Source organism: Fundulus heteroclitus, unplaced genomic scaffold, assembly GCF_011125445.2.
Source record: "Fundulus heteroclitus isolate FHET01 unplaced genomic scaffold, MU-UCD_Fhet_4.1 scaffold_36, whole genome shotgun sequence".
Taxonomy (NCBI): domain Eukaryota; kingdom Metazoa; phylum Chordata; class Actinopteri; order Cyprinodontiformes; family Fundulidae; genus Fundulus; species Fundulus heteroclitus.
In genome coordinates, this window is record NW_023396770.1 from 3,921,870 (window position 1) to 3,935,642 (window position 13,773).

The window sequence follows — 13,773 nt, forward strand, 5'->3', positions numbered from 1 at the left end:
TGTCATAAGACAGGAAGGCTACCGGTATTCAAAATTCTCCAACGCATGTTTCTATGATTTTAATTCCTTAAATGAAACGACACAGAACATACCAGCGTTTTCTCCGACTGTTTGAAATATCGGGTAGTTCGGTGACGCCCCTCCCCCACCTGCTGCTGAGCACTGATTGCTAACCAGTAAGGCACTCTTGCAGTTTTTATTCTGGCAAATAACACTGAAAGATGCAACACGACCTAATCAAGTTTTTTTCAAAATACTGTGTAAATTCTACCATCTGTGGCGTTTTCCCTTAAAGGTATACTATGCTACCGGGGTTGCTCCAGCAAGGCTCCCCCCAGAGGGCAAAAGTAAAAGTGCACTGTTGTAAAGATGCTCAGCTGTTCTTGTTTCTCCATCAAGCCAGGCGCGGTTGTTATAATAATAATAATAATAATAATAAAAACTCAATATGCTTGCATGTTTATTTGACGTTAACACGCGGTTCTTTGTTGTTGCTTTCGCGCGTGCATATAGTGAATGGCAGGGCAAAAACACATGGAGTTCTCACCGTAAAGCAAGACCGACTCTCGCGATGCACCAGACTTCTGAGCCTGTGGGTGCGGGCCGAGGGCTCCTGCAATTGCAAGTGCGGTATTTCCCCCACAGACCACCAGGGCGGCCGAGAAAACCTTTGTTCGACCTGAAATGACTCATTTAATCATCCAAAACGGTATGGAACACATTAATTAACTGAAAAATGTTGCATAGTATGCCTTTAAGTTTCTGATGCTGATGCTGCCCCAGCCTCACTCTACAGGCGGGGCGGGTTCTGCCCCAGCTTAGGTCCACATGTAGGGGGACTCAGAGTGGAGCTGCTTGTCCTCCACATCCTGAGACGTCGCTTCAAGTGGTTCAGGCATCTGACCAGGAATGTCAGGAGGCCTCAGAGCATAACTGCACACACCTTCTGCTCTTGGAGCAACGTTAAGATCTCCTAGAAGAAATGGGAACGTGACGTCGGGGACTGGGTTTTCTGGGTTTGTTATCCGTGACCCAGCCTTGGATAATTGGAACAAAATGAACGGAGGAGGTAGAGGATCCACTGTTGACTTGCCCTGTTAAACGTTGGCGGCAGAAAAAACTTGAGATGTAGGAAACCATGTGTAGATGGGACACCGCATGCGTCGCCTCAATAAATCCCAATCTACACGTGTACCCAGATCCACCATGTCCCCGCCCTGATTACATATCAGTGAAAATACCCTGAAGTCACCCGCCACGCGTCCACATAAGCTCAGCCAGTCAGAGAGACACGTTAAGGAATATTTGTAGTGAATTAGTGACATGAACGACTCATTAAAGAAACCATAACCTTTGTCTGATCGTAGTCAATTTGTTTTAGAATGTTTATCAAATTCAAACGGCGCCGTAGCTGCTGATCTGAGCTGGATTACAGCCTCATCAATGCAATGTAGACCAAATCATCATGATTACATCATTATGCCTCCAACACTATGATGAGGAACGCCTGTCCACACACACACTATGTGGAGGGCTTTAAATCTCTAAGAAGAGCCAGGACGCTGTATTTATGAGCCAGGACATTACATAAAAAAAGTCAGCAATCGTTGTTCCTAAGAAAACTATTACAATAAGAAAAATAATAATTATTATTATGATAATTTCAGCAGTTCAGCAGGATTACAGCAGCATCAGTGCAGTCAGAGCTCTGATTACATTTACAAATTGGCTCCTAGCTGCAGATAAGTTTAGAGGACTTTAATGTATCTGAACAACATGGAGGTCCCAGGGGGCATGCTGGGAGACGTCAACAACCTCACCTGTCAGTCAGCTCCCTCTGAAAAGCTGCGGCTGCAAAGCCTGCAGCAGCTAGGAACCGTCTCCTGGTTTCCCAGTAACTCTGGTGAAAACATTAACTTTCCTGGTCCATCTGAACCGGCTGATAAGCCACTGACCATGACCAGCAGGTCAGCAGGATCTCTGATCTCTGATCTCTGTCTTCCAGCAGCGCCAACGCCGCCACCGTTCCACGATTACAGCAACTTTATGCAGATGTTCATGCACATGTGGGACTGTGTCCACCTTAGAAATCATTGCACCTGTTCTGCTAGGAAAGAATCTGCTGATCTGACCTCGTTTTATTTCTAAACGAGAATGAAAATGCTCGTTAGATGACTCACTGCACACAGAGCGATGCACATTTCCATCTACATGTGACAGGAACAGGGGAAACATGCAGTTTCCATCTGACTGAGGTGCTTTCCATCATTTGGAGGCGTGTTGTGTTATTTTATGAGGCTAAACATGATTCTATTTCTTTGTTATACTATAAAACTTCTAAGTTGTGAAGAAACTTCAACTTTGATGCTCCTTTGGTTAAACAAAACTGAACGGGGCTACATTTCAGTGAGCTTTAGTGCTTTGTGCTTTTTAGTCGTCGTTTAAAGAGGTTTATGATGCTGCCACATGTTTTTCACAGCTGGTTAAGAATTTGCGTGGATTAAAGCCCACTTTCTAGCAACGCTCATTTTTTAAAATGCCAAATAAGGACCCGTATTTTTAAATGCTTTGACCCAGACCGCTGTTGCCTAACATCCAGAAATACCTCTGAAAGTTCTGCATGGTTCACGTTTTTGTGTTGATTGATTGATTGAGTCAGTAACTGTCAGGATTCCCAGGGGTTGGGTGATTTATCGTTCCCTGGGGATCCAGCAAACTGTTTGGTTTTTGCACATTTACTAACGTTTCTCCATCGGTCATCAGTCTTTCTGGTGCGGTCCGTCTGTCGGGTTTTGTGTTCTAGTGGCTGGAACAGTTTGTAGACATGCGCTCAGAGGCAGCATGACGAGATGTTGCATGATTACATAAATAAAAAATCAGGGTAGCATGACAAAGAACCTTACATTTAGTGATGTGTTTTGCACGTTTTGCACAGTTTGCAGGATCCCCATGCGGCTACAAGCAACCAAACCCCTGGGAATCCTGTCAGTAACCAAATTTGGCCGGTTTAAACTTGAAGTAGGGAAAGTGGAGCTCCAGAGTCTTTGTGAATTTCAAATGCCCCATGTCGGGAATTATAATGTAAACTAAAATAGCACTACTCCCATCTCAGTTGCATGTATTGATGGTCTTTTTTTTTTGGCTAGGAATAATAGGAAGGAAGACATTGAACAGAGTCTGTTTGAATGAACACTTTAGCACCGGCGAACACTTTACCATTCCTGCTCTGTCTGATTTCCTTCATGTGGAGAAAACGTTAACCCCCTGACTACACCCATGATAACACGTTAAGGTGTAAGAACGAGACTTTAGTGTAAAAAACATCCAACCGTGAGCTGAAAACCTTTAGGAGGACGATGGAGTCATCAGGAGACATTTTCTCACAAGCCATTGCTTTGATTTGTCCATCATTTCAACACGTTTTGACTTTACTTTGTGACAAAACTCAGTATGTCTTTAAACTGCACATAATTTTCTCAAAGGGGTTTCCCATCAAACACCAACACACCCCTTTACAGCCCAATAATAAACGGCGGCTGTCTTGGTTTTATGATCGTCGTCTGATTGGCTCTCATCCTTTTCTCCTCTCCTCTCCCGTCTTCTCAGAGTCACAGGGACAACATGAACGTCACCTTCGTGAACTGCGTGCCCTACCCGCTGTCCAACCAGATGCATCCCAAGATCCACTCCGTGATGATCTTCCTGGTTTACTTCCTGATCCCTCTGACCATCATCTCCGTGTATTACTACCACATAGCCCGCACGCTGATCAAGAGCGCCCACGACATGCCGGGGGAAGTCAGCGAACACACCAAGAGACAGGTACGGTCCTCAGGGTTGGCTCTGTCCTGCACCCTCCTGCTGTACAACGCACATCTCATTCACCTGGGCGTCCGTTTTAAAGAGTTTTCATCAGCTGTAAGTCAGAGGCATCAGAATTAACAGGAATAAATGTCTCACAGTGTGCTGAATGGACCTGGGTGATACACGTTTCAGCCATCAGTCCTGGATCCAAACAACACCTCTGCTTTAAATGCTAGCCAGCATGAATTATTAGTGTCTGAGTGACTTTAAGGTGCTAAGAGATGTCACGAGTAAAGCTTCCACAGACAATTATCCTGCATCCAAATGGAAACTTTGCCTCTTGGGAGAGAGACGGTAAAAGTAAGTCAAATTTTCTTGAAATTAGTGTATTTGTCCTTGATTTGAACAGTTAAATAATCTTATCTGCCAATGTAATAAGATTGTTGCACTTAAAATAAGAACAACTCGACGGCATCATCTCATTTCAAGTGCAGGATGTCTAATTATCTTATTATAGGGGTCAAAATACTCCAAATTGGCAGATGATTTTATTTACCTGCTGAAATCAATCAATAACCTAATTTTAAGAAAATGTAACTTACTTTCAGTTCCCTTTTTGCGGTGTCTAAATGTTGCTGTCACTCAGAGCCTCAGAGTAACATTTTGTTAGTTTGGGTGCCGCAAAAAGCCTGAATGTAATCACAAGCATCTACGATATCAATAATTTATCCACATGGGCTAGATTTAATGCTTAAGTTATCTGTAAACACACTGGAATGACTTTTCTGTGCGAAGTTAAGACTAACGGGGGCTGACGCAGTCGTCAAGCTCTTTGCACCCACATGGGCTGCAGGGGAGGCTTTAGTGGGGGCACCGTGTCAGTCGCAGTGAGTAATCACTTTTCACCAGCCTGATCTTCACGGATGGAGGACGGCTTGGACAGAAGGAGGAGCTGAATTATTAACAGCCCCACGGCTGCAGAACACATCGGATCTCTCCAGTCAGAGGCGGATCTGAATCGTTGTTGATGGCAAATCTGACAAAACGTTGGACTTAATGGCAGGAATCCAAGCTGCTGATCAGAGAAAACAGTCACTGAGCTGTGGTGGTCTGGGCATCGGGCTGAGAAGCCTTAGCGATGCCTGCGGTGGTGGTGGTGGTGGTGGGGGGGGGGTTTTAGACATGTATGAGTGTGAAGAGGCTGCGGGTGAGTGTGAGCAGACCCAGGACAGAGTTTAAAGATTACATTTCACGGCTGGCAGGGAAATGTCTCCTGGTCCCAACAGGTGAGCTGAGAGAGGTAGTTTGTGAAAGGGTGGTCTGCTGTTTTTAACCACTACCTGGTTAATGATGGACAGATGTTAACATCAGCCAGAAGTTTCCTGATTCAGGATCAGGCATAGAAAGACAACAGAAGCACTTTTGTCTGAGTGTTAATAAAAGAGGCTCAGATTGGGTGGAAGTGATCAGGCTCAATCAGTGTTGAGGTTGAGCAACCCTTCAAATTTAAATTGCTTATCCGACTGGGTCTTGGATTAGTAAACTCTAACCTTTCAGAGGAGAGACACTCTCAGTTTTCAACTTTTCTCTTCCAGGTGTGTTCAGGATGATTACTTGTCCACTGTTTAAAATATAGGGTAGTTCGGTGATACCCCTCCCCCACCTGCTGCTGAGGCACTTTCTGTGTTTTTTTTATGCTGGCAGATAATGCAGTTATGTTCTGAAAGATATAACACAACCTTTTCAGTTGTGTCCTGGCAGATTGCTTGTAATGATCATATTCACAATATCCAGAAAAGAGAGAAAGACAAAAGAGAACAATGTGTGCTTCTGTGCTTTTTTGTCTCTCTTGTTGTGTCTCTGCTCTGTCTTCTGTAACCCCAGTCGGTCGAGGCAGATGACCGTTCATACTGAGCCCGGTTCTGCTGGAGGTTTTCCTTCCCGTTAATGGGGAGTTTTTCTTCCCACTGTCGCTTCATGCTTGCTCAGTATGAGGGATTGCAGCAAAGCCATGTATGACCAATCTGTATAATCTGACCCAATCTGTATAATATGATTGAACTTGATTTTGTAAAGTGCCTTGAGATGACATGTTTCATGATTTGGCGCTATATAAATAAAATTGAATTGAATTGAATTGAACAAAAGGCCACAGAATGCAGCTAAAAAAAGGATGATATTACACTGAATAGTGAACCTGGGTATTATTACAAAACACAATGTCCACCGAAGACCAAAGTAGATGCAAATTTGACTTATAAGTTGAGTCAGAAGAAATATCTGAAAGATCTGTTAAACTTTCTATGTAGAGCCCAGTCAGCTTGCAATCAAACCATCAATAGAAACATCAAATTCTTGCAGCATTAAGATGGATTTTATCCTTTCTGCTCCTTTTCTGACCAGCATCTTTACACTGACGCACACAGCCCTGCATTTGCTTGTTCTTTTAAATAACTGGCAGCATAATAGCCGGCCTAATATTAGCGAGCCATGCTGTGGTTGTCCAAATCTCACTTGTTGTAATATAAATAATCTTTTTTTTTTTAAACCTGTTATGGTTTAACTGCACTACAGTGATGCATCTTTCCAAACATAAATCTGTGGACACCATTTGTCATACTACATAAACTACACCTGTTAGTTTTCTCACCATAAAGAGAATGCTGCATATGTGGTTAGAAGAGGAGTTGTCATGCAGGACTATTCAGTTGGAGTTCACTCTCTCCTTCATTTGGCTCAGACACTGAGAAGAAAAAGTCCTCGATGGAGTTGATTATCATTCATTAGCATACAGGAAGAGCAATTGGAGAGAGCGGTTGTTGATTTAATGGAAAGCAGGTGTTCTGCAGCCTGATCCATTCAGCATCAGCAGCCGTGCTGATCTCTGTGGACGGGTCGCTGACTCTGAGGTTACAGCTGGGGCTAAACGTGTTTACCACAGAAAGACCTGGTCTATGTGGTGGAGAACCGCAGCGGTCCATCAGACGCTGCAGAACCTGGTGATGCATCATTATCCATATATGGCTCTCACTTCCTGTTGTTTTTTAGGATAGGAAGATGTTTTTTGATTGTTGCTTTAAAAAAGAACATTAAGACTGATTATATTGTATTCATGCTTTATATAGTATATATTCAATGGTTTTATGGCTTTTAAATATATTTGCAACCTAATTGACAGCAACAGAACAACATATTTATCCTTTTAATGTCTTCTGAATTTAATTTTCTATTTGTTCCAGAGTAAGTGTGACAACATTAAATAGCAGCATTTTAACTTTATTCTAATAATAAAAGAAAAAAATACCCTGATTGGGGACTCACTAGTTTTAGCTGCTCTTTTTCATGTTTTCAGTTTTTTGTCTCAGTACGAATGGAGAAGGGAAAGTAATTTCAGTGTCACAGAAGGTGAAGCTGCTGGCGCTCTGAGTGGCTCTGCCGGACGCGGCAGGACACTTTGGAGTGACGCTGACCTCGATAGACTTTGGGTTAATGGAGAGTCGCTGACTTACAAACAGTGAGTGGAGCGCTGACGGTGTGATCCCACAGAAGGAGCAGGATGGTGCAGGACTGTGATTTAAAGCTGTGTCCAGAGGTGTCTACAGAGACTGGACCTCATTTCCCAACAACTGGAGCACATCTGGACAGAGAGATGATTGTACGATACAATCACTGTATGAAATAACTTATGAAACTCTATATGCTGTCATTTCAATCATATCTGATTAATCTGGAGGCTGGAAAAAAGTCAGCTTTTAGACTAATTGCAGAGGCTCATTAAGAGCAGAAGCACATAATGTGAGAAACATTGTTCCTCACATAAATACAGCTTCTACAAGTAAACATACTGCCGTTGTTTTTGTCTAATTTTAAAAGTGCTGGATTAGCTCATTGCAGCCCCTAGATCCTTATTGCTACAGGGCATTGATTTAGAACCAACCCTCAACCCTGCTGAGAGTCTGGCTGATCTCTACCTGAACCCAGGCAGACCCATCTTCTGGATGGACGCTGCTCAGATCTCCCTCTGAAACATCCCAGTGTTACAGCTTTGTAAAATCACCTTTCCCTCCTTAAAGGTGTTTCAGAAAACCAGATCACCTTAAAATCCACTGATGCTTCTATTGTAATTGAATCTGTTGGATCCTCCACTCAGACCTCTCTACTCTCTGCAGGCTGGTTCTCAGGATCTTTTGGTGCTTAATGTCGTAACACAGTCAGTCATTTATTTTATACTCTGTCCAGGTTCATGCCTTAATATTATGAAGTATCTTCCTGAGAAATCCTGAGTTCATTCAGAGATGAAAAAAAAAAACATTCCTAATGACAAAGAAGCTATTTTCTTCTCATAATCCTCTGTCCTGTCAAAGAAGTTCTCAATTTTAATACTTTCTAATTTAGATAATTTAGGTTTGCATAGCTTATGGAAACAGATGCAATCAATCTGTGTAATATACAGATTAACCAATGAGGGAGCCCCCACCACTAAATCTAATTAAAACTGCAGAAATGTTCTCTCTTTTGTCCTGTACCAGTCAGAAATTGTTTTGCAGCATTTTCAAATAGCTGCAAAAAAAAAAAAAAAAAAAAAGTGGATGGAACTATTTAAGCCTGCATGGTATGAAAGGATGAGCTACTGTCTCAAGGTTTCTTATAGACAGAATGGTCTTTAATTTAAACACCTAAGTTCACATGAATGGGTGTCTGCTTCAACCTTCTGAAAGGTATATTAGAGAAGACAAAGTTCTGTTGATTAAAGAGGTGGAAGTGTTGCAGAAAGTATCAACAACGGTGGAGTTAAACTTTGACGATGAACGGCTGAGATTTGAGAGTCGGAATAATTTGCTTTTGACCTCTATTATGAATTATTATTTAAAAAGGCTATAATTACCGCTTCCATGCATAATTCAGTGTAATATTACTTTACATCAGGCATCATTTAGACTTTCATGAGGCGACCAAGCTGTCGGATGGATTTCCTCCAGCTCGTTGCTGCTGACGCTCAGGCTGCAGATTCAGTCGGTGATTTTTCTGCAGCAGGAGTTGGGAATAAATCAGCCTCCATCGGCAGCGATGATGATGATGATGAAATATTGCAGGTGAAGATGCAAAGTGATGAGGCTGTTCTACAAATCCGCAGGAGGGAGGAAAAACTGAGTATTGATTTTCAGCCTCATGCACAGCGAGCCGTGAAGCACGGTCAGAGAAGATGTTAGACTCTGAGAGCATCTAAAAACTCTGAAGCTAATAAAAAAATTGACTTTTGTGAACTGAATGTGTTTTTACACTGAAAAGCACCAGAATTAGTTTTTGTTCTTATCAAGAAGCTTCACAATTAACCCTAAAGATTTAATGTGTTTTTTGAGGTTCTCTGACGTTTTCCTTTCCAAATAACTAGTGAGTTTAATTTGATAAAAATTATTTTAGTAATTTTAACAGATGTCCTGATGAGCAGCACTTGTTTTCCTGATAATTTTATACCTACTTGTCTGACAACCCTTAAGGTTCTTTATTACCAGTAGAGAGGAGTCACTATCTTCTGGCCGCTCCTGCATTAAAGGCTCTTTAAAAACTTCCACCTGTTCAGTTTCTGCTCTCAGGTTGCAGACTTTGGTAACACTAACTGCAAGGCGAGACTCCACAGACGGCAAAGTGAGGTGGTACAGTTGGTCGCGCTTTTCTCCTGGTTCTCCTGGTGCATTTGTAGTTTCTCTCCTGGTACTCCAACTTCCTCCCAGAGGCAAAAAATATGCATGTTGGTTTAATGGGACTTTCCCCAGTTGAAGTCAAATTTGTCTGCAGACAAGAAGAGTGCAAACAGCTGCAATAATCATTTTGGTAGATGTCGACGTCCCAGGAGCTTCTTTTCAACCTGCTTTTATCAAGAAACCCAGCATAGAACAGCTGAAACGTTGGTTAAAATGTAGAGGGCTCAAAATGAGCAGAAAGAAAGCAGCATTAGTAGAAAGGTAGGAGAGGCTTTCCTCTCCAGAATCTCCAGAATCCACATAGAATTACAGCTGTTACTAAGAGAAATATATTTTTACAGGCCTGTGCTTTAAATTATCATAGGGCTTATATTATTGCAAAGAAATAGACTGAAAAAGTCCATTATCATCACATTGTAATCACACTCAGATCCCGTTTTACCTTCACACACAAACCAGATCACTGTGAGAGAAACAACCGACTTTCTCCATGAAAAAAGTCTGAAACCCTCCAGGAAAACCACCACAGTGTAATACAGACGCAGCTTTAGTCATCACAAATGCACGTATTTAGCAGGGAGATTCCTGCTTGAAAAAGGCGTTTTGTTGGAAAAAGCTAAGCCAAAAAAGCATCTTCACGTTTCAAGCCCAAAGTCGCTGATAATAAGCGACTAAATGCAACACTGAAGCTCACATGAACAGCCCTCATGGATTGGATGAAGTTTTAAAGCCGGTGAGAAAAAGCCAAATAAACGTGGCCTACCTGCCCAGGTGCTGCAGTCGCTGCTTTCAGGTCTGGACGTTCAGATGCTCCTCACCACCGAGGAAATGTAGAGACCACATTTAGTCTTTGGTCAGACTCCACAGTAAAGTCCTCTCTGTTTCAACCTCGCATTCAACGCTGACATTTCTCTGCAATCGTTTGGGGTTTTAGGAAAATCAGTGGGGGAAAAAACTCCGTATGATCACGATCATCATGTCGCCAGTCACTCCGTCAGATACCAACACAGCAGCCGTGTTTTATTGTTGCCATAATATGTCTGTTGATGTGATATTCAGGACAGATCTGTTCACTATTTGACTCAAACAAGTAAACTATTCAAGCGTTACCGCTCTGCTGGTACGACCACAAGATGGCCGCCATGCATGCTTGCTGCGCTGTTCTAAAGTTAATAAATTTACATAATTTAAGGAATGTCCTGTTGTTTGATGTAAAAGGTATGAATTAGTTTGTGTGTCTCTGTCACCCCCACCTCTGGCTCGTTAAGATTACCCGTTACCCTCCAAGGAGAGGCAGTCCTAGAAGATGGATGAATGGATGAATGATGGATGTCTGCAACCCATCATGCATGTCAGGAGCTTTTAATTGATGCCAAGGTTTAGACGATTGATGGCGGAGCAAAACGCCGCTGATTTCACACCAAAAAAGACGCATTTATTTCAGGTTTTAGGCCATTTTCAAATGTCTCAAACATCCTGATCTCTGAAGGATTCCCGCTCCTGTGTTTTCCTGCCAAACAGCTGGATCTGATCAGTATGCATGTTGTCTGATGGACTCATCATGCTCAGTGTAGGCCTTTAAACACAGGCTTCTTTCCATTTCACTCTCAATCTCTGGGTATTCCCTCGGCTTTGGTGGTTTGGGAGTAGAAACGTGCGTGTGTTGCTCAGACAGCCGGTGCGTCTGATTCCTTGCATTCCCCATCTCGGGGAAGATAATGAATGAGCTCTGCTCTCGGATAAAGAGGGAGCCTCGTTCAGCGGTGAAGCCGCCGTGCGCCGTGAACGCAGCAATTGTTTCGTGACCCTTGTTAGATGTGAAGATTTTGGGCGCCGTGTGACGAGGTTTTCCCGCTCAGGAAGGCAGTGATGGAATGGCTGCCCCCGTGAGAAGTCACAGACGGATTTAACTGTAATGAGATGAATTACACGACACACACAATGGGCCGCGACAGGCGGGGGGGCGTGGAGGAAATGGAAGAGAGGGTGATCTGATTTAACGCAGGAGATTGAATGTCTGACTCTTAGGCTGTATGAAAATCTGTCTGCTGTCACCTGGATTATTATCTTCAGAGTGAAATTCACTGCGGACGGCCTGAACGACACACTCCAAAAAAAGAAAAGCTGAGACTAAAATGATCTAAGTTATTGGATGACTATTGCAGTTTAAACATGTTGCATATCTAGAATCAGGTTAAATTAGTCTGTTTTATAGACGCTAGAGCTCAGACATTAGACCTGACTTTAGTGCTGAGTCAGCAGTATGGGGCTGGTCAGGGAACTCATGCAGCAGCAGCGGTTGTCATCTCCAGAGGCCCTCTGATGGCTCAGCCGTTGATCAGGAAGTCGGGCATCGTGGGTTTTGTAGGTTTGGGCTCAAACCCACTGAGCTATATTATACACTGGAGTGCTAATCGCCGCTGATAGAATGAGTCACTTTGAAGCCACCAGCCGCCATATTGGTACTCCCTATTTTCCCCCAGTAACTAGGGAATATGTGCGCTACAGCATCGAATAACGAGGATTTTCTCATGTTCAGGGGGGGCTTAAAACTTTTAAAATGTCAAATGCCATATACTTTTATGTTATGTTCTAAAAATATCAAGTACTGAGAAAGTCATGTGCTGAAATATTTAGCATTTTATTAATTTAAATATACATATATAACATTTATAAATATATAAATACCAATATACAAAAACATATATTTACACACATGTATAAATATATACATATATACATATACACACATTTATATATACATATATGTATATTTAATATGAATAACATGTAAAATATTTCAGCACCTAATTTTCTAGTAGTTGATAGTGTTAGTACATCCACTGACTGTAGAATTACCTGTGAAACGTTTTCACAGAGTCAGAAAACTGCTTGTTGTTGCAACCAAATCCTATGGGATTCTGTGAGAGTATTTATTTGTTAAGCACATTTCAGTGCAAGGAAAACCGCAGTTAGTCAACTGGAAATGAAAAAAAAAAACAAAAAAACGAGGATTCCTTCATCTCCTCGGAAAACCTCCTTGGGATTTTCTAGTTGCAGACTTCACTTATCTTAGAAATCAGCTGGCTTCACATGGCTGGATTTTAAAGCTGCACAGAGCTTTTCTCTTCAGAATGAGGCGAGTGGAAGGAGAACTCGCCAGCAAGTTTCTTAAAACCCAGTTAGGATCTGCTCTCGCCAGCGACATTACCAGAAAGAAGAGCCTGGTTTGAAATCCGCGCCTTGCCTTTATATTACGTGGCTTTCAAACCAGGACCGCGCATGTGCACAGGATAGAAAGGCAGGTGCAAAGCCTGCTGGGACATGTAGTCACAAATGTTTCGTTGTGCATATAGATTCAACATCTGTTATGTTTTTTAAACAATAATGTAATAGTGTTTCATGCAGAGCTGCTCAACAATTCAATTCAATTCAATTTATTTATATAGCGCCAAATCATGAAACATGTCATCTCAAGGCACTTTACTAAGTCAAGTTCAATCATATTATACAGATTGGGTCAGATTATACACATTGGTCAAAAATGTCCTATATAAGGAAACCAGTTGATTGCATCAAAGTCCCGACAAGCAGCATTCACTCCTGGAGAAGCGTAGAGCTACAGGGAGAGTCGTCTGCATTGTACATGGCTTTGCTGCAATCCCTCATACTGAGCAAGCATGAAGCAACAGTGGGAAGAAAAACTCCCCTTTAACGGGAAGGAAAAACCTCCGGCAGAACCGGGCTCAGTATGAACGGTCATCTGCCTCGACCGACTGGGGTTACAGAAGACAGAGCAGAGACACAACAAGAGAGACAAAAAAGCACAAAGCACACTCAACAAGGTAACAGACTTCCCGCTTACCAGTTTCACAAATTCTCCATTTTTATTTCTCAGCACAATTTGTAGTCCAAGCACATGAATGCCAAAGCTGCAAGGGAATAAGTCAAAATGTTCAGTGAAGTGTATCAACTCACACAATTAATTACACTCCCCCCAAGCAAGCTACAAAAATGGCTGAACAGTGCGGAGTGGGAGCTCTCTGCAGCCTGGAGGGGGCGGCATGTGAAGTGCATTAAAGAGATCAACCACAACGAGTTGCTGTGAGACACACCACACAAAGGGGGCAAAATAGGAGCAAAGCATTGCAGTAGCACTTTATATAGACTACAACTGAATGATTTAAATGTGAAAAGGAAATGTCTCCATCACATCTTGAGTTTTTTGAACTGTAACAAAACAGAATGTAGGAGCTGTGATCTGGTC

At 42.4% G+C, this 13,773-nt stretch overlaps 1 protein-coding gene across 1 annotated transcript in view; it reads left to right on the top strand.

The window, feature by feature from the left end:
* nmbr (neuromedin B receptor) overlaps nucleotides 1–13,773 on the top strand; it is a 75,957-nt gene that overhangs the window by 42,104 nt on the left and 20,080 nt on the right. Inside the window, exon 3 of the mRNA XM_012856073.3 lies at nucleotides 3,607–3,822. Within this exon, the coding sequence (XP_012711527.1) occupies nucleotides 3,607–3,822 (216 nt within the window). The remainder of the gene's footprint in view (nucleotides 1–3,606; nucleotides 3,823–13,773) is intronic.